Genomic DNA, 20,260 nt, shown 5'->3' with positions numbered 1-20,260 from the left:
GGCATATGGAATCTTAGGGATCTTAGTTCCCCAACCAGGAACAAACCCTTGCTCCCTGCAGTGGCATCAAGGAGTCCTAACCACCGGATTGCCAGGGAATTCCCTCATTTCTGATTTTATTTATTTGAGCCCTTTCCCTTATATTCTTATATATAAGCCAAAGGTTTATCAATTTTGTTTATCTTTTCAAAGAACCAGGTTTAGTTTATCTTTTCTGTTGTTTTCTTCATCTCTATTTCATTTATTTCTGCTCTGATCTTTAAGATTTCTTTCCTTCTACTAACTCTGGGTTTTGTTTTTGTTCTCCTTTCTCTAGTTGCTTCTGATGTAAGGTTAGGTGGTTTGAGGTTTTTCTTGTCTCCTAAGGTAAGATTATATTGCTATAAACTTCCCTCTTAGGGACTTCCCTGGTGCCGCAGTGGTTAGGACTCTGCGCTCCCAATGCTGGGGGCCCGGGTTCGACCCCTGGTCAGGGAACTAGATCCCACACACATGCCACAACTAAGAGTTCACATGCCACAACTAAGGAGCCCACGTGCTCCAACTAAGGAGCCAGTGAACCGCAACTAAGGAGCCCACCTGCCGCAACTAAGCCCCGGCACAACCAAATAAAAATAAATAAATAATTTTAAATAAATAAATAAATAAACTTCTCTCTTAGAACTGCTTTTGCTGTGTCCCAAAAGTTTTAGATCGTCATGTTTTCATTTTCATTTGTATCTAGGAATTTTTTGATTTCCTCTTTGATTTCTTCAGCAATCCATTTTTTAGCCTCCATGTGTTTGTGTTTAAATTTACAGTTTTTTTCTTGTAGTTGATTTCTAATCTCACAATGTCGTGGCTAGAAAAGATGCTTGATATGACTTCAGTTTTCTTAAATTTCCCATGGTTTGCATGACCCAGCATGCGATCTATCATGAAGAATGTTTCAGTACCTCATCCAAACATATACTTTTGAAGTTAAACACAATGTTCCGACACACTTTAATTTATTTAAGTATCCCAACAATCCAATAAGGTGAGTACTATTAACTCCATGTTACAGATGAGAAAACTGCAGCCCAGAGAACCTCCACACTATCCTGTCCCATCCAAATGAAAGTATTGGTACAGAACACAAGTTACAATAATTAGAAATTTGTAAAACAATGTAGACATTGTCAACAAATCTAAACTAAAAGACTTACAGAGTAATTTTATTCGGAGGAAGGGAAAAGAGAAAGGGGAGTAAGGGTTATGATAACAAGAAAGGAAATTACCTCTAAGTACACATTTTTAAAAATATCAATTGCTCCCAAATCAGAACTAATTTAGACTATAACTTTGCCAGCTAACGAGCAGGAACGAGGTTTCTCTCATGTGTTCAGAAACACAAAGACTATAGAAAAGGAATCCCTTTAGTACCTGAGGCCACAAGCTAATCCACACCTCTGAGTATATCTAGCAAGACCAAGATATTAAAAAATCGGAAAGAAGAGAAAGAGAGAAAGGAAGAGGAGCAAAAGAAGTGAGAAAGGTGACACAATGTACTACCACAGGTGTTGCCTGTATCTGACCAAGAAGACTGGGGTCACTGGTAGAGTAATGTGCTCAGCAAAATATGTTTCTTAAATGTACCTGGGATAGACTCTCTGATATGATGAATTAATTCCACATAAGCTTCTCTTGAATATCTGCAATAAAGAACAAAAAGAAAACGCTTAGATGAACCAGTCTTCTTTAAATGAATGCTATAAGAAGATAGCACTATGAACTAATCACATGTAATTACTTCTCATTCACATAGGACAGTACAAGAGTAAGTATCCAGAAGAGTCCTTTTGATCCAAATCCTGTACTATAACCTAATCCAAAGCCTATAAAATTTTAATTCAAGAACATAAATTACTCTAAATAGATGTTTTTATTTAACTAAGAAATGAAGACAAATTAACATTTAATATCTCTAAAACTCTTTGCCAATGTGGAATACAAGGAAATTACTAGTTCCATACAGCTTGCCATTTGTCACATGATCCTTTCAGTCTTATCTTTGCTATACTTACTATTCCCAAAGTGAGTGAATACATGGAGCTATATTTAAATTCTAAGACCTAAAAACCTTTAATGTTAAAAGCTAAAGGATTAAAATCTCAGTGTGCCACACAGTAGGTGCTTAATAAAACACATGCTAAACAAATGAAATGAGTGATCTAGTCCTCAGTCTATACTTATAGAATGAACAGAAGCAAGTTATAATGTCCATGGGTTTACTCATGTAATAAATATTTAGTGAGCAGCTACTGTGTGCCACACACTACACTAGGTTCTTAGACACTGCTTAGTCCTTAAGGAAACATGGAAAGGTATGGGATGCCCCTCCCGCAAGCAAGTCTGACCCCCTCCGCATGGCCTCCAATACACGGCTGCTTCCACTCTGGGCTGGTAGGTGGATCTGTTTACAGATATTGTCCCTCTCGTGAATCAGCTGCAGAACCTGATCAAATAGAACACATTAAAGGTCATCAAAGTCACACCAAAGAATATTGCGGAAAGGAATACCACCCCCCACTGTTTCTCCACCAAGGTTAATTTTTGAGAATTAAGAGGCTGACTAAACCAAACACATAAATTACCGAAAATCTTTACTTTTGCTCAACCCACGTTCTGTCTGTCCCAGACATTTCACCTGATAGCACCTCTGCTTTCAAAGAGTGAAGAAAGTAAGCAGTGGTCAGATTCAAGCCATGGGGCTATACAGGGGTAGTGCCAACAGAGGCCAGAAAGGAAAAACAGCATTTGTTTCATCCAGCTTACAAACTAATTAGCCACTTTAAAAGATATCATCAAGAAACTAAAACTAGGGCTTCCCTGGTGGCGCAGTGGTTGAGAGTCCACCTGCCGATGCAGGGGACACGGGTTCGTGCCCCAGTCCGGGAAGATCCCACATGCCACGGAGCAGCTGGGCCCATGAGCCATGGCCACTGAGCCTGCGCATCTGGAGCCTGTGCTCCGCAACGGGAGAGGCCACGACAGTGAGAGGCCCGCGCACCGCAAAAAAAAAACAAACCAAAAAAACACACTAAAACTAGGAGAAAATACCTGAAAAAAAATACTGACAAATGATTTATATCAAGAATACATAAAGAACTTTCACAACTCAATAAGACAAATAACACAGAGGGGAAAAAGTAGGGGTGGGGCCAAAAGACAGACATTTCACCAACACAAAAAACCTTCCAAAAAAAGGTTTCACACATGAGCTACATACTACATGCCAAGCACATTGCCGAGTACGTTCTACCTGTTATATCTACTTCCCAATAACCCAAAGCAGGAAGTGATTATTAACCATTTTACAAACAAAGATGACAAGTTGAAAAGGTCACCCCTACTGGTAAAGCAGTGGAAGAGCCAGGACTGAACTCAGCTCTGAGGCCAAAGTCTAGACTGTTTCACACTGCATCACACTGCCCCCCACCTGTCCTTCCCACAACATCCTGTAATAAAACCTCTCTCCGCACAGCCCTCATGGTCCCACTGGTGGTCTTAGTATCAGTCCTTTACTTGCCCCCACCTTGGGAGATTTCAAATCTTTCCAAAGGATGGGTAGATTCAGAGGGCAATATATAGTAATACACCACAGGATCCCCTGATCCTCTGAGGACGGATGCCTCTGCTGCATGCTACTGGCTGCAGCCTTTGGCATGCTTAAGGATACTGATGTCAGTTCGACACACTAAACTCTCAATACTCACCTCATCAGGAAAGTCCTTGGGGTGGGGAGAGGTGAAACGAATCCTCATTTCAGGATCTATTCTGGAGACCTGATCCAGAAGGTAAGCAAAACGAAGGCCCCCTTGCTTGGCTTTATAGTTGGTAGAAAAGCCACGGCTAAGGTTGGTGGACACTGCATTGTTGAACTGGACCTCTGAAGTGTCCCGAAAACTATTAACATTCTGACCAAGGAGTGTCACTTCTTTCAGCCCCTGAAAAAGGGAAAATAAATATACTGGAAGCAATTTTAAAACATGTTTGGCAGCTTCATACCAAATCTCTAAGTAAAGTTAGCTAAACCTACCAAGAGCCATCCATAAATGTACTCTGTCTTTAACCCAATAATTTCATGCTTGGGCACCTTGTCTGAAGAAATGAACTTCAGAATAAAACCTTATGTAAAAAAATCTTCAAAGCATTTTTTAGAATAGCAAAAAAGCTGGATTCAAGCCCCATGTTCAATAACAATGGTTAATTTATAACACCCAAAATCAAGTTATGACACCATTCTGTCCACTGAATGTTATATAACCATCACCTATGAAGTATTCTTGCCAAAAGCATTTAGTCTAAATCCCATCAAGCTTTTACACCTAACTTCCAGTTTACCAGAATTCAGGGCAATATTTTAAATGACAACATGAGGAAGCAATCAGCCAAACCCAGACATGTCTAATGCATCATTTAAGACACACAACAAAAAAGTGAAAGGACTGTTTTAGATTAAGAGAGTTTGAAGAAATATTACAATACAATCAAACAAAACTGTACAAATCTTGATGGGATCTTGGTTTGAAAACAGAACAGTAACAAGATATTTTTGGATAAATTAATAAATTTTGAATATGGGCTGTGTGTTAGAGAATATTAGTTAATTGTTAAATTTCCTACAAATGATAATGGTATTATGGTTATGAAGGGGAAAATTCTTTATTCTGAGAAGATACATACTGACGGATGCAGGGCAAAGTGGCCTGATGACTACCACTTATTTTCAAATGGTTCAAAAAATATATTTACATATCTACAGAGATAGGCAGATAAAGGACGTATGACAAAATGTTAATAATCATGTTTATTAGACTAGTCTTTCAACCTGTCTGTTTGAAAATTTGCATTGTAAAAGTTCAGAAAGAAGAATAATGGTTTCTATAAAGACTATTTTTTATAATTTTATTTTGACATAACTTCAAACTTATAGAAAAATTGCAATGGTGTAAAAAACTACCAGGACTTCCCTGGTGGTCCAGTGGTTAAGAATCCGCCTTCCAATGCTAGGGAAGCAGGTTCGATCCCTGGTCAGGGAATTAAGATGCCACATGCTGTGGGGCAACTAAGCCCGCACTGCAACTACTGAGCTCGCGCACTCTGGAGCCCATGCACCACAACTGGAGAGCCCACGTGCCGTAACTACTGAGCCCAAGTGCTCTGGAGCCCGCGTGCCACAACTAGAGAGAAACCCGCACACCACAACAAAGAGCCCATGCGCCACAATGAAAAGATCCCACATGCCACATCTAAGACCCAACACAGCCAAATAAATAAATAAATTATTTATTTATTTTTAATTAAAAAAAAAAACTCCCATATACTATTTGCCCAGATTCAATAACTGTTAACACTGTGTCCTATTTCTTTATTATTCACATTCACACCTCATGTATATACTTTGTCTCTCTACACACACACGCAAGCACACATTTTTCTAAGTCTTCTGAGAATAAGTTGCAAACATCATACTCTTTTACTTCTAAATATTTCAGCATATAGGAATATTTTCTTATATAATAGTAGTCACAGGACAATTATCAAAATCAGAAATAATGATAATATTATCTAATCCACATTCCATAAGCCAAATTTTCACCAACTGTCCTATGTCCTTTATAAGTTTTTTCTTAATCTTTATTCAGCAACAGCATGTCTAGAAATTTATCTTATGGATATAACTATGTAGATGGACAAAGATTAATGCATAGAGATGTACTTCTACACAGCACTGTTTTAACAGAGGAAGAACTGAAAGCAAATTGAAAGCTGCTGTCCTACAAGTAAATCATAGTGCATCCATACCAAGGAAGGCCACACAACTACAAAAATAAATTAAAAGCTGTTAATGACATGAGAAAATGTTCACACTATCACAGACAGGATACAACCTTGCTTAGGCAATGACATCACAATCACATTAAAATATATAATTTTTTTTTTTTTTTTTTGCAGTACGTGAGCCTCTCACTGCTCTGGCCTCTCCCGTTGCGGAGCACAGGCTCCGGACGCGCAGGCTCAGCGGCCATGGCTCACGGGCCCAGCCGCTCCGCGGCATATGGTATCTTCCTAGACCGGGGCACAAACCCGTGTCCCCTGCATCGGCAGGCGGACTCTCAACCACTGCGCCACCAGGGAAGCCCACATATGTAATTTTTTTAAACACTTTTTCCCCCTGATTAGAATCCCACTCCAGGACCATGCAATGCATTTAACTGTCAAAACCCGAGTCTCCATAAAGACTATTTATTTTTACAAGTTGTGACATAATGTTAGCTTAAAAAAACAGGGTATACTAAATGCAACATGGATCCTGGACTGGATCCAGAAAGAAGACATTAGTGGGGAAACTGGCAAAATCAGAATAAAGTCTGAAGTTAGTTAACAATAATATACCAATGCTAATCTTTTAGTTGTAAGAAATGTACCAAAGTTAAGTGAGATGTTAACATTAGAGGTAACTATCTTTGCAACTTTTCTTACAGAAAAGTTTGAAGTTATTCCAAACCAGAAATTTTTTTAAAAAGATAGTGAGATATAAAACTAAGTAAAACACACACATATAAAGAGATGTAATGACCAAATGCAAAATGTTATGGGACAATTGGGAAAATTTGAATATGCGTGGACTAAAATGAAAAGATATTTAGCATTTTTTGTTAATCCTCTTAGAGGAATTAATGGTATTGAAAATATCCTTATTTTTTTTTAGGGATGCACAATCACTTTAGGGTGAAATGTCATGCTGTACTCTGAGATACTTAACAACCAAAAAAATAAAGTAAATATAGCAAAATGTAACAATTATTAAATTTCAGGGACTTCCCGGGCAGTCCAGTGGGTGGGACTCCACGCTTCCACTGCAGGGGAATCAGGTTCAATCCCTGGTCAGGGAACTAAGATCCCACATGCTGCGGGGCAACTAAGCCCACGCGCTGCAACAAAAGATCCTGCATCCCACAACGAAGGTCCCAAGTGCCACAACTAAGACCCGATGCAGCCAAATTAATTAATTAATTTTTAAAAACACACACACAATGCAGAATCTTAACTTTTCATAAGTCAGTGTCTTTGAATTCACTAAGATTCACTTTAATGTTATTAAGTTCCTTCTTTTATATGCAAATACCCTAGAAAAGTTAGGGGGTTTTTGTCACCACCTCAGTCTATTTAAACAGAGTATCTCCATACCAAAGGAGTGAGTTTTGGTACTATTGGGGAGCTGGAAGGGGAGAGGAAGAAGACCACTTTAGACCACTTTGGATAGCACTGGGTGAGGTAAGGTATGAAGAATACTCACAGTGCCTGTAAGCAGCCAGAGACCGAATCAGGGAACTGAGAATCTGGGGATGGGAGAAGAGAAGAGAGCGTGCCCAAGTGCACAAACAAAGGCAAACTGTTGACTTAGAACTGGAGCAGGGGCTAGCTTCCCATGGTTCCTAAGCCAAGCAAGTAAGAAAACACAGAGACTCAAGTGGAAGAAAAGCTCTGTATTCCCACCTATTGTCCTCTTTTGCAGGTCTGGAAAATTAGGGCCTAGGGTTAGGGAGAGACCTCAAGGGCTGAGGGACCAGCTCCCAATAGGAGGAAGGCAGGAGATATCTCCCCTCTGGCCTCTGATCTGATTCACTACCCTCACCTAACCTCTGTCCCTCAACCAGTGAGCTGGCTCAGTGATAAAATGAACAAGAGATTTGGGAATAGCCTAGAATACAAAGACAGACTAATAAATCATTCTCTGAAAACTTACTAAGTGCCAGTAACAACTGTCCTTCCAGTAACAGTCCTTCCAATAACCTAGCAAAGAAGGTATCTACCCTCTTTTCATAGATGGGGAAACTATGTTTTGAAGAAGATAGTTAAGTGACCTATGCCAGGGCATCAAGCCAGAGAATGGTGGAGCCAGAATTCACAATCATCTGACTCATGCTCTCTCCATTCTACTGTGCTGCAGCCCAAGCAAACCTCTCAGTGGATCTGCCTATAATTCCTGGGCAGCAAATCCAAGATGTATACCCAGGTATTTCCTTCTGGCCAGGTATGGTTCTAAACTTGTACAGCTTAGAGACAGCACAGGCTGCAAAACTAGAAAGGTTGTCCTCATCCTCCCACAAACACGCTCAGGGTAAGAAGGGCTGGAGAATTTTTCACCTGCTCAGAAAGCTTCCTCACTTCCTCTAGAATGGAGGCAACAGGCCGACTCCTCTCCCGGCCACGTGTGAAAGGAACAATGCAGTAGCTGCACATGTTGTCACAGCCTCGCATGATAGACCTGGGGAGGAAAGCACCAGAACTTAGTAACAGGAGGAGGATGGCCTGGTCCAACCCAAGGAGCAGCTCCCTTGGCATTATCCTTTGGCTCTGAATTCTCTTGGCAACAGGCTCACACTGTACCAATTGGAGATCTAAGAAGCAATAAAGCAGACATTTTTTATCTTTAAAAACTATTATGGGGAGTTCCCTGGTGGCCTAGTGGTTAGGATTCCAGGCTTTCACTGCCGTGGCCTGGGTTCGATCCCTGGTCGGGGAAATGAGATCCCACAAGTTGCAAAACACGGCCAAAAAAAAAAAAATTATGTGTTAATCACAGGATATAAACCAAACTGTAACTGGTGGATGCAGTGGTTACCCTAAGGGACCGCAGTGGTGAACGAACGGGTTGCAGACATACCACACTTTCTACTGTTTATATTTACATATTTTTGAACTCTTTAAATCTAGACCAGAAAAAAATAAATACTATAAAGAGTGTATTAGGGGGCTTCCCTGGTGGCACAGTGGTTGAGTCTGTCTGCTGATGCAGGGGACAGGGGTTCGTGCCCTGGTCCAGGAAGATCCCACATGCCGTGGAGCAGCTAGGCCCGTGAGCCATGGCCACTGAGCCTGCGCGTCTGGAGCCTGTGCTCCGCAACAGGAGAGACCACAACAGTGAGAGGTCCACGTACCACAAAAAAAAAAAAAAAAAAAAAAAAAAAGAGTGTATTAGGAATGGAGACCTTGGATTTAAAACACAAGGTTCTGCATCTCTCACTCATTCCTGATCCAAATGCTAAGTATCTAAGTTACATCACCCTCTTTCATTGCATCATGTATATAAAAGCCTAAATTTATCTTAAGGAAATAATGATGGATAGATGTATAGTAAAGATGTTCACTGAAGGACTGTTAAATAAATGTTAGCTATTAATTTTTATAAAGCATTCCAACAACAGAGTATTGGACAGCCATTAAAATGGGAGGTTGGCAAACTTTTTCCATAAAAAACCAGATGGTAAATATTTGAGGTTTTGCAGACTATACAGTAGAGACTCATCCTCCTCACAACTACTCAATTCTGATATTGTAGTGGCAAAAGCAGCCACAGATAATATATAAACAAATGGGTATGGCTGTATTACAATAAAACTTTATTTACAAAAATAGGCTATAAGCCTATTTGCCAATCTGTTAGAGAAAACTTCATGACATAACAAATGTACATTATTTTAAATATGAAAAGGTCATAAAACCAAGTACACCAAGAGCCAATTTTTATAAATAAATATACACAAAGCATACACATACAAACACAGAAGAAAGAACAGAGTGATACACACCAAACTGATAATAGTGTTTATCATTAGCTGGTAGGAGTATAGGTAATTCTTACTCTCTTCTTTATGTTTTTCTACCTTTCCACATATTCTTCAACAAACATGAACTATTTTGTCACCAGATCTTCTCTTTTTAACTTAAAAGATCAGAGGAGGGGAAAAAAAGATCCTGAAAGCCCTAGATATTTTAAGTGAAAAAAATAATAAGAGTATAGAAGGGAGGGTAGGAAAGATTCCATATTATATACATGAATGCATGTGCAAAGAATACCTCTGAAAGGATTATATAAGAAACTCCTAACATGGCTGCCTCTGAGAGGGAGCCTAGGAGACTGAGGATGACAGGTGTGAGGGAGTCTTACTATACCATCTTTTGTCTTCAGTTTTTTGTACTATGTGCATTAATTTTTTTAATGTAATAAAATTAACATGTTATTTTAAAAGTAAGAAAGGAGAAGCTGACTCCCCATCTCTTGGTCAGTGACTCACACAAAAGCAGAAGTGGCACTGAGGCTCATCTGGACTGGCAAGACATCAGCATAGGTCTCATCCATAGAGAGCAGAACATTGGCAGCTTGCTGGCCTGACTCGGCAACAGCAAGCAGCCGAGGAAGGTCCCTGTAGGCATCTGGACCAGCCAAAATATCCACCGTTTTCTCTCTGTTGAGGATCTCCTCCTTCAATCTCTCAGCCATGCAGCCTGGGAGGGAAAAGAAGTAAGCTAAGACCTGTTCCCAAATTCATCTCGTCTCACTTCTTTTTAGTACACATTCTCTCCAGCTGGATCAGAGACCAGGTCACAGAAACTTCTCTAAGAGTTTAGCAGCAACCCTCAAATTTGCCCAACACTTCTATACCTCTGGAACCTGCATATTCCTATATAAGAAAACCACAGGAAAAGAGCTCTATAGCAATTCAATTAAATGCCTGGAAAAAATGAAACCACCACCCAAAAACCTTTCTAGACATGAACCACCTCTTTTTTCAATTGAAAATTACTTGGTGCTACAAATAAAAACTATTTTGTGTCAGGAACTTATTTATTAAAATAAAACTTATTTATATACATCTGCACTTACACACTTTATCCCTCTTGTTGCCCATAATACTTATTAAAACCTATAAGAAATGAGTTATCCATCTACGCTGGTATCTTCCATAATCAAGAATACCACTATTAGTAAAACTATACAATTAAAAAACTCATTTTATTTAAAAAAAAAAAACCTTTAAAAACACTGGTTTAAGAACTATTCTTGGCTGTACAACCGTGTATAGCAGCATCATTCACAATAGCCAAAAAGTGGAAGCAATCCGAGCGTCCATAAACAGATGTGATATATACATACAATGGAATATTATTCAGCCTTAAAAAGGAAGGAAATTCTGACCCAAGCTACAGCCTGGATGAACCTTGAGGGTATTATGCTAAGTGAAAAAAGCCAGTCACCAAAATGTTGTATGATTCCATTTATATGAAGTACCCAGAGCAGTAAAATTCACAGAGGCAGAGAGTAGAATGGTGGTTGCCAGGGACTGAAGTGAGGGAGGAATGGGGAGTCATTACTTAATTGGTGTGGAGTTTCAGTTTGGGAAGATGAAAAAGTTCCTGAAATGGACGGAGGTGATGGCTGCACAACAATGTGAATGTACTTAATACCACTGAACTGTACATCTAAAAGGGGTCCAAATGGTAAACTTTATGTTACGTATACTTTACCACAATTAAAAGAAAAAAACTATTTGGGGGATTTCTGACATTCCTAACAGATATATACCCAGGGGCTTCTATAATGAAGGAACTGGAATGGAACAAAACATTCTAGCTAATCTTTCCATCCTCCTGCATCACTCAGTACATTAATCTGTGTAATAAAGGGTATGCTCCAACCTGTGTTTCGACCCATCATCAAGAAGAATTAATTTAACTATTGCACAATGGACACAGTCTATTTTAAGGTTAAGTACATTGACTAAATTCTGGGACCATGAGGGTACAGAATATTTATTTTTGAAATATTCCTCCCAGCTATCTATACCAGAGCCGTCCAATAGAACTTTCTAAGACAATGGTAATGTGCTGTATCTACACTGTTCAAACTGGTAGCACTAGTCAAGTGTGGCTACTGAGCAGTCGATATGTGGCTAGTGAGACTGAAGAAGTGAATTTTTAATATTATTTAAGTGTAATTAAATTTAAATGACCACATGTGACTAGTGGCTATTATACTGGTCAATGAATAATTAGATCTTCACTTGCGCATGCTTCAGGAGTCAAGATAAAAGGTGCCTACGTGGTAAATTCAAGCTGCCCCTTCAGACTCCAAACTCTCTCCTATCCACTACTCTGTGCCACCATGAGCCCCACCAGACTAGTAAGGACAGATCGCTTTCTGAGTACAGTACCTATTACTTTAAGGCACTAAGAAAAGCCCTCTTATGAGCTTTATCTCATTTAATCCTACAGCCTCTGACATTAAGTATAAGAGTTGAACGGCATGTATAAGATTGTATAAGATTTCTTCACCACTGGGAATCCAGCCTCTAAGGGAAATCCTAGCATATAAAGCTACACGGAGCCCAAGTCTCACAAAACTCACAAAATCTGCAAATTACCAGATACCTAGAATCCCAATCCTCAGAGGCACTCGGGAGCGGAGCCGTTTTGACTTCAAGGATTTGAGCTGATGTAAACGATTCCAGATGGTCTGTTCAGCCTTCTCCCTGCAGAGGTCAAAAAAGGTAGACCTGAACCTGAAAATAAACTACAAAGCAATCTAAAAGAGCAAGACAATGGGAAGAATGGGAATTCCCTGGCAGTACAATGGTTAGGACTCCACGCTTTCACTGCAAAGACACAGGTTCAATCCCTGGTTGGGGAACTAAAATCCTGAAAGCCATGCGGTGTGGCCAAAACTATTCCTAGAATGATGCCCTCCCTGCACATCTCCAAATCCTGACAAGCCTTTTTAAGCCAAAATCAAAAACAATCTACTCCACAAAGCCCTCCCCAACTCTCCTCTGTTGGAGAGTTTGTTCTCCTGTCACTTTAACTATTCTATTCCCTGTACTCAGCAATTTCTTTTTACTGTTTGATTTTTTTACCTAGTGCTTTCTGCCAGATGTTAGAGCTATTTGTGTATGTGTCTTAGTTCCCATATCAGACCAGACTCCTTAAAGTCAGGCTCCATGGAGGAAGGTTCATTTCGGAATCTCTCAAAGAACCTAGTCCAATGTCTTGCAGCAAAGACCCTCAGGACAAAAATGCTGGATTAATTAATTGATAGTATAGCCAGCTGAGGAAACATAACACCAACATGCCTTGTACACAGAGACAAAGTAATGAACAGGGTATGTTCACTTCTGATGGATGCCACCCATCTCTGTTCAGAAGAACTCTGTCCCTCACCACTGACGGTACCTAGCCCTTATGATGTGAGGTACATCATAAACATGTGCCACTGGCTGCAAGAAAAACCCAAGGAAAAGTTGGGCAACTCAGCACACTCTCGGTTTCCTCATCAATAAAATGAGTTTGATAACAGCACCTACCTCACAGGGTTGTTGTGAGAATTAGTTAGTGCACGTATAGTACTCAGTACAAGACCTGACATTCTACCATTACTATCTCCACTGGTGTACAACTGCAAATCCACTGGCTCATCTCCATAGGTAGGGCCAGCCTGGCACCGTTGGCTCTGGCATTATTATATAAGATATATTCACTCTCTAGGTAAAGAACAAATTCCCACCTGATAGAACATGTGACAAGGAGGACCACATCAGCCTGGGTGGAGAGCAAGGAAAAAAAAAGAAAATTATGGTCTTTGAAATTAACCTTTTAGAATCACTGCCCACAGCCCCTTTTTTTTTCAGATTGTGGTGAAACACACATAACGTAAAATTTACCATTTTAACCATTTTTAGGTGTACAGTTCAGTAGCATTATGTACATTCACACTGCTGTGCAGCCATCACCACCATCAACCTCCACAACTATTTCAACTTCCCCAACTAAAACCTGTACCCATTAAACACTAACTCCCCATTCCCCTCTTCACGGCCCATTTTTAACCTAGTTCCTTGCCTGAAGGTGAGCACTACCTTAAAAGTTTCAAAAATAACTGCAACAAAAGTACAGCTCGGTCCCACACTGCACTTTCCTCAAGGGAATTCACTGTCACTAGGCCACAGCCTGCTCATGAAACTCCACCCAAGAACTGGCACACATGCAGAATCTCGCCCAGGAAACAAGGGGAAGCAGGAAATAGTGTGTACCTCCTGAAGGTTACTGGTCCGGAGGTAGCCACTCTTCTGTAAGATGGACCAGGCTATCTCTGTGTCATTCACATTCATCTGGCAGCCATAGGTCTCAAGGTAGACTGCAATGAGAGGGCAATTCCACTGTAGGCAGATGAAAAGGGACAGCATGTCTCAAAAGGGCTCCTCCCCAAATGCCCCAGAAACACCTGAGGCAACTGGTTAGCCGCTAAGTCCCCCCTGTTGCCTCAATTCTAAGGCGTCATTAATTGCCAGATGTACCCCCAAATTAATGACAGCCTTTCAGAACAAAAGAAATACTACATTATATACACATACCAATTACAAGCCGTATCATTTAAAAATGGAGAAAACATGCACCTGAGAATCAGGAAATATGGTTATAAAAACAATTAGAAAAGGGAGAACTAGTTGACAATAATTATCAACCTGGGGGAAATAAATTTAAATCCATGTTAGGGTTTCCCTGGTGGTGCAGTGGTTAAGAATCCGCCTGCCAATGCAGGGGACACGGGTTCGAGCCCTGGTCCGGGAAGATCCTACATGCTGCGGAGCAACTAAGCCAGTGAGCCAAAACTACTGAGCCTGTGCTCTAGAGCCCACGAGCCACAACTACTGAGCCTATGCTCTAGAGCTTGCGAGCCACAACTACTGAAGCCCGTGTGCCTAGAGCCCGTGCTCCGCAACAAGAGGAGCCACTGTAATGAGAAGCCCATGCATAGCAATGAAGACCCAATGCAGCCAAAAATAATAAATAAATAAAACAAATAAATTTATTTTTAAAAAAATCCATATGTTACACTCCTCCTTCTCAAAATGAGGTTCTCCAGACTCTGGAGGGAGCAGCAGTGGCCAGAGGGTACATAAAGCCACAAAATAAAAATGAGGCAACTTCCTACAGTAACTTCAAACGTCTTAAGTGAAAGCAAGCATGGCTAACATGACATAAAACACATTTGCACAAAGTTATAAGAACCTCAATTTCACACCGTAGTAAGACCCTTCAAACTAAATTCCTATCTCAACCCCTGTGCCCACCAACGCACTTTAATCTACAAACCCAAATAAATTCTAAATGGAGTTAAAAGTTGAAGGATAATCACATGAAAACCAATAGAAAAGATCAGTAATTTTTTAAAAAAAGAAACAATCAGGATTTTTTTTTAAACCTTCCTTGGCTCACTTCCCTTGTATAAAAAAAGAAAACACCAAACTTATGTCAGGCAGACACTGAAGGGAACAACAAATTTTAAAGGACTACAAAATACTGAGCAGGAGTCACAAGGTATACAGACTCCTTGATTTACCAATTCAACTCCTAGAAATTTATTCCAGAATAAAATTTTTAAAGAAGCTATCTATATATGCATGTATCTGTATACATATATATGAGGCACTTATTATAGTGTTATTTATAATATAAAAAATTTTGAAACAACCTAATGTCCCAACAATTGGAAAACATCATGGTACAGCATGTGATATTTTGCACCAATGTTTTTAAATTTAATTATTAAGACTAGTATTTGGAAGAATATTAAATGAAAATAGCACATTACAAATAATTTGCACCATATGACTGCAACCAAATCATTAAGAATTATAAACGGAAATTTTTTTTTGAAACAGTGCAAAAGGGGAGAGATCTGGTTGTCTCTTAATGTCTCTTCAACCTTTTTTTTTGGCTGTATTGGGTCTTCATTGCTGTGTGCGGGCTTCCTCTACTTGCGGTGAGCGGGGGCTACTCTTCGCTGTGGTGTGCGGGCTTCTCATTGTCGTGGCTTCTCTTGTTGCGGAGCACGGGCTCTAGGTATGCAGGCTTCAGTAGCTGTGGCATGCAGGCTCAATAGTTGTGGCTCATAGGCTCTAGAGCGCAGGCTCAGTAGTAGTGGCGCATGGGCTTAGTTGCTCCACGGCATGTGGGATCTTCCCAGGCCAGGGCTCGAACCCGTGTCCCTTGCATTGGCAGGTGGATACTCAACCACTGTGCCACCAGAGAAGCCCTCAAACATTTTTTTTAAGGCATTTTAACTGAGTGCATTATGTTTCTCAGAAGACCTCTGCCTAAGCATAATGATTTTCTACAGCACCAATTATGAAACCTACCTTATAACTTAGGATGATCTAAAAATCAGAATAGAGATCATAAGGGTTTCCAAAGGTAACCAAAAAGAGGACTACCCAGGACTTCTACCCACAAGTTGCGTGTACCAAAACTATAAATTCCTTTATATTATTGTTACTTGGTAGAGTCTGACAATTCCATAACTTAGCAGCCTTCCCACTCTGTTAACCCTCCAAAGCCACGTCTGTAATAAAAGACCTGTTAAGAATCAGACTATCGGACGTTCCTGGTGGCACCGTGGTTAAGAATCTGCCTGCCAACCCAGGGGACATGGGTTCGAGCTCTGGTCCAGGAAGATCCCACATGCCATGGAGCAACTAAGCCCACGCATCACAACTACTGAAGCCTGCGTGCCCTGGAGCCCTCACGCTGCAACTACTGAGCCCACGCACCACAACTACTGAAGCCCGCGTGCTGCAACTACTGAAGTCCGCATGCCTAGAGCCCATGCTCTGCAACAAAGAGAAGCCGCTGCAATCAGAAGCCCGCACCCTGCAGTCAAGAGTAGCCCAGAAAGCCCGCGTGCAGAAATGAAGACCCAACGTAGCCAAAAAAATAAAGAAAGAATCAGACTACAGATACTGGAAAGGAGTAAAGCAGGAAGTCCAAAGAGAAGTAAAGTAAAACCAACCTTTTCTCTGCCTTCCTAAAAGATCATCCACTGTGAGATATGGGGGTGGGTCCTCCACATCTGGAGTAGACGGTTTCTCTTGAGGAACTGAAGCACTTCTTAAAAAATGCTGAAAAGTCGGTCCAGTGGCCAGCCTGGAGCTGAAATCCTTCCAAACTCCATCCTCCTGCCGCCTCTCTGGACTGGGACCTGCAGAGCTGCGGACACCACTGTGTGCCCTGCAGGTCCTAAGCAGCAGCCAGGACACAGAGGTCAAGGGCCCCCACCTCAGACATCTCTGTGCTTGGAGGACACACTGTAAAGGATGCATGGCACTAAAACAGCCCAAAGACTGCAAGAGAATGACAGACATCACCAACATTTATTGAACACTATATACAGGGCACTGCTCTAAGCACTTCCAAGTGTATTAATACATTTAATCCTCACAAAAACCCAAGAAGGTACTCTTAATAATATTGTCCCCTTAATAATATTTTACAGGTGAAAAAACTGAGGCAACTTGCCAAATATCACACAAAGAAGTGCCAGAGATGAGACGCAAATCCAGGTAGTCTGTTTTCAAAACAAAGGGGTGGTAGAGATGAAATGAGAAGCCCTGACAAAATAACAAAGTAGCACCTTGTGCCAGGAACAGTTCCAAGGGCTTTAAGTGTATCAGCTCTTTAAACCTTCACAGCATCCTGAGTAACATAGGCAACAGACACTATTATTATCCCCATTCAGAGAGGAGGAAATAGACAGAAAGGCTGAGGGACTTACCTAAGCTCCCACAGCCAGTAAGCAGCAGAGTCGGGATTCAAATAAAGGTCTCTATTACAACAAAGCCTCTGTCCCTAGCCACCTTGCTACACCGCCTCCCCACACTGTGAAAACCATTTACTGAGGGCATCTTCTTTTGGGTTCCTTCAAAAGTAAAGTATCTAACATGGGGGCACCATATGTCTGATCGGTGACTACTTTCGACCTCCAAGAGTCTCAGATTACTGCCCTTCAAACTTCCCACCCAGACTCTCTCACATATGGCTGGGGGAGAGAGATGGAAAATGGCACAACCTTTACAGAGAGCAATTTGCCACCTTCCATCAAAATTACAAACACACAAACCCTAGATAACTAATAAGAACCTACTGTACATCACAGGGAACTCTACTCAGTACTCTGTAATGACCTACATGGGAAAAGAATCTAAAAAAGAGTGAATATATGTATATGTGTAACTGATTCACTTTGCTATACAGCAGAAACTAACACAATACTGTAAGTCAACTATACTCCAATAAAAATTAATTTTAAAAAAACACACATACACAAAAACCCTTTGACCAAGCAGTTCCATTCCTAGGTATTTATCCTACAGATAGACTCATGTGCAAAATAACCTATGCATAAGGATATTTGATGCAGCACTGTTTCTAATAGCAAAGAAATGGGGAAGATCTAAATGTCACCCATAGGGGACTAGTTAAATAAGTCACAGTACATCCATACAATGGAATAAGATCCAACCGTTAGAAAGTGAGGTTGAATCTATACATGACAAAAAAGCAAAGAAGCAAAGTGCTATACTAGATATAGCGGGCCATCCACAAATCTGTGTAGGAAAGAAGACATGAACATTCAGGTACATATTTATAAATGCACACAATATCTCTAGAATGCATAAGAAACAGTGGGTGCCTCCCAGGAAGGAACCTAGGTGACTCAAAGTACAAAAGGTGGAGACTTACTTTCCACCACATATTCTTAATGGACCCCACATCTCCAGCTTGACTACCTCACTCCAGCCATACCAGACATCTTTGTACTGATCTTCACTAGCTTCCAGGCTTTTACACATGCTGTTTTCTCTGGCTAGTGTATCTTCGCTCAACTGATGTGGCCAACTCCTACACTACTTTTAGGTCTCTGCTTCCTCCTGGAAGCCTTTCCTGGCCACCACCGCCAAAGTCTAGGGGTCCTCCCCTAGGTTCCCAAAGCCTCCTTATAACTATCACAAGACTCATCACACTTTGCTGTTAATTACTGCTTATCTCTTGTAAGCCGGAGGTCTCTGAAAGCAGGGAACAAATCTCATTCATATCTATATTCTTAGTATCTCCCATTCTAGTAACATGGCAGGTGCTATACATGTAAAATGAGCAGATGTAGCCTGTTACTTCTCCAACCCGATCACCTGCTGTACATGCTACCAGCATTTTAGGCAGGAGCAATGCCAACCTCCTTTCAAGTGACAGAAAACAGCAGACTTTTAGTGTGAACTTTAAAGTCACCCGTTTCTGCCCCTTACTTGTTGTGTGACCTCAGGAAAGTCAAATTCCCACCTCTGAGCCACCAATTTCACATCTGTAAAATAAGGATAAAAATAATACCCACCTCTCAGAGGTGTTGTGAGAATTAAAGATGTTAAAACCTAACTTGGCATACAGTAAGTCTTCAGTAACTGCACAATTGCTGCCCACACCTCCTTTGATGGTGGGTATAGAGCATTGTGGTTAAGACGCGAGAGACAGAGTCTGACCCAACTGCTGCCTCGCCAGGTAACTTTGGGCACGTGGAAGCGTCTTAAGTTCTGGGAGCTTCCATTTCCTCATGTGTAAAATGGGAATAATAGTACCTATTACAGCACCTATCTCCATGTCTGTTGTGAGGATCAAATGTGACAATACGAACAAAATGCTTGCATAGCACAATGTAGGGGGCCTCGGTGGGGGCCCACATTAATTAGTCGACAATAACGATGAGGCAATAGCCTCATCTCAACATAAACAATAAAGCATCCCACTTCATTGGTGATTACAATGTGTCAGGCGTGGTGCTAAGCGCTTTTCATGGATTACCTTATTTAATCCTCACAGCAACTGTGAGGCAGGTTCTACGATCATCCTCACTTCACAGGTGACAAAGCTAAGGCTCAGAGGAAAGAGGGCTGACTTGTCCAAGGTCATAAACGAGTAGGAAGCGGGGCTGGAGTGCGAACCCCGACAGCCGAACTCCAGGGTCCGCGCTGTAACCACCGCGCCAACCTCCCCTTGAACACCGCGCATTCCCGGGGCACCGCCGCCCCTCCAGTCCCAGACGTGGGGCGTGGCCGAGGGCGCAAGCGACCTCCGCCTGCGCTCCGTTCACCTACCGCTGCCCGAAAGCCTGGCGTCCAGCCGCGAAAGCTCCTCTCAGTAGGCAAGCTCCCGGCTCAGCTGTCTGCGGCTGCGCACGCACAGGCGCAACTTCCGTTCCGCCTCCAATTTCCGTCCGGGGCGCTCCGTCCGGCGGAAGTGCGTCTTCTCTACTGTCCGGGTGGGTCCAAGCTCCTGGCTTTGAAAACCCTCCACTGGTGAGCTGAACCAAGCGGTAACCCCTAGCCGGCAGGTGGCAACTGAGCGCTTGAAATGTGGCGAGTGCGAGTTAAATGTGTTCTAAATGTAAAATACACACCGGATGTCGAAGAAAGGATGCCAGCTACCTCCTCGATAATTTTTATATTGACTACGTGCTGAGATAATATTTGGGATTTATTGGTTTAAATGAGTATATTATTTAAGTTAGTTTCATCTGTTTCTTTTTACTTTTTTCATGTGGCTACTGGGAAAATTTTAATTATTTACG

The 20,260-nt window shown here is 41.3% G+C and overlaps 1 protein-coding gene across 3 annotated transcripts in view; it reads right to left on the bottom strand.

The window, feature by feature from the left end:
- The window catches only part of CDK5RAP1 (CDK5 regulatory subunit associated protein 1), a 45,651-nt gene extending 25,671 nt beyond the window's left edge, over window positions 1-19,980 (bottom strand). Inside the window, exons 1-10 of one of the 3 annotated variants that reach the window (XM_060031055.2) lie at window positions 19,495-19,980; window positions 16,655-16,985; window positions 13,896-13,999; window positions 13,370-13,404; window positions 12,241-12,341; window positions 10,107-10,317; window positions 8,176-8,296; window positions 3,738-3,968; window positions 2,379-2,476; window positions 1,618-1,673 (exon numbers count right to left, since the gene is read on the bottom strand). In XM_060031055.2, coding sequence (XP_059887038.2) covers window positions 1,618-1,673; window positions 2,379-2,476; window positions 3,738-3,968; window positions 8,176-8,296; window positions 10,107-10,317; window positions 12,241-12,341; window positions 13,370-13,404; window positions 13,896-13,999; window positions 16,655-16,964 — 1,267 coding nt within the window. In that variant the 5' untranslated portion in view covers window positions 16,965-16,985; window positions 19,495-19,980. Of the gene's footprint in view, window positions 1-1,617; window positions 1,674-2,378; window positions 2,477-3,737; window positions 3,969-8,175; window positions 8,297-10,106; window positions 10,318-12,240; window positions 12,342-13,369; window positions 13,405-13,895; window positions 14,022-16,654; window positions 16,986-19,494 lie in introns of those variants that run through there. The other 2 variants (XM_069541479.1, XM_069541480.1) reach the window with 2 other exon arrangements.
- Between the last annotated feature and the right edge of the window lie 280 nt (window positions 19,981-20,260).

The sequence above is a fragment of the Delphinus delphis genome, chromosome 15 (genome assembly GCF_949987515.2).
Source record: "Delphinus delphis chromosome 15, mDelDel1.2, whole genome shotgun sequence".
Classification (NCBI taxonomy): Eukaryota; Metazoa; Chordata; class Mammalia; order Artiodactyla; family Delphinidae; genus Delphinus; species Delphinus delphis.
The sequence above is the reverse complement of the archived record's forward strand: the minus strand, read 5'-3'. Positions and strand labels throughout refer to the sequence as shown.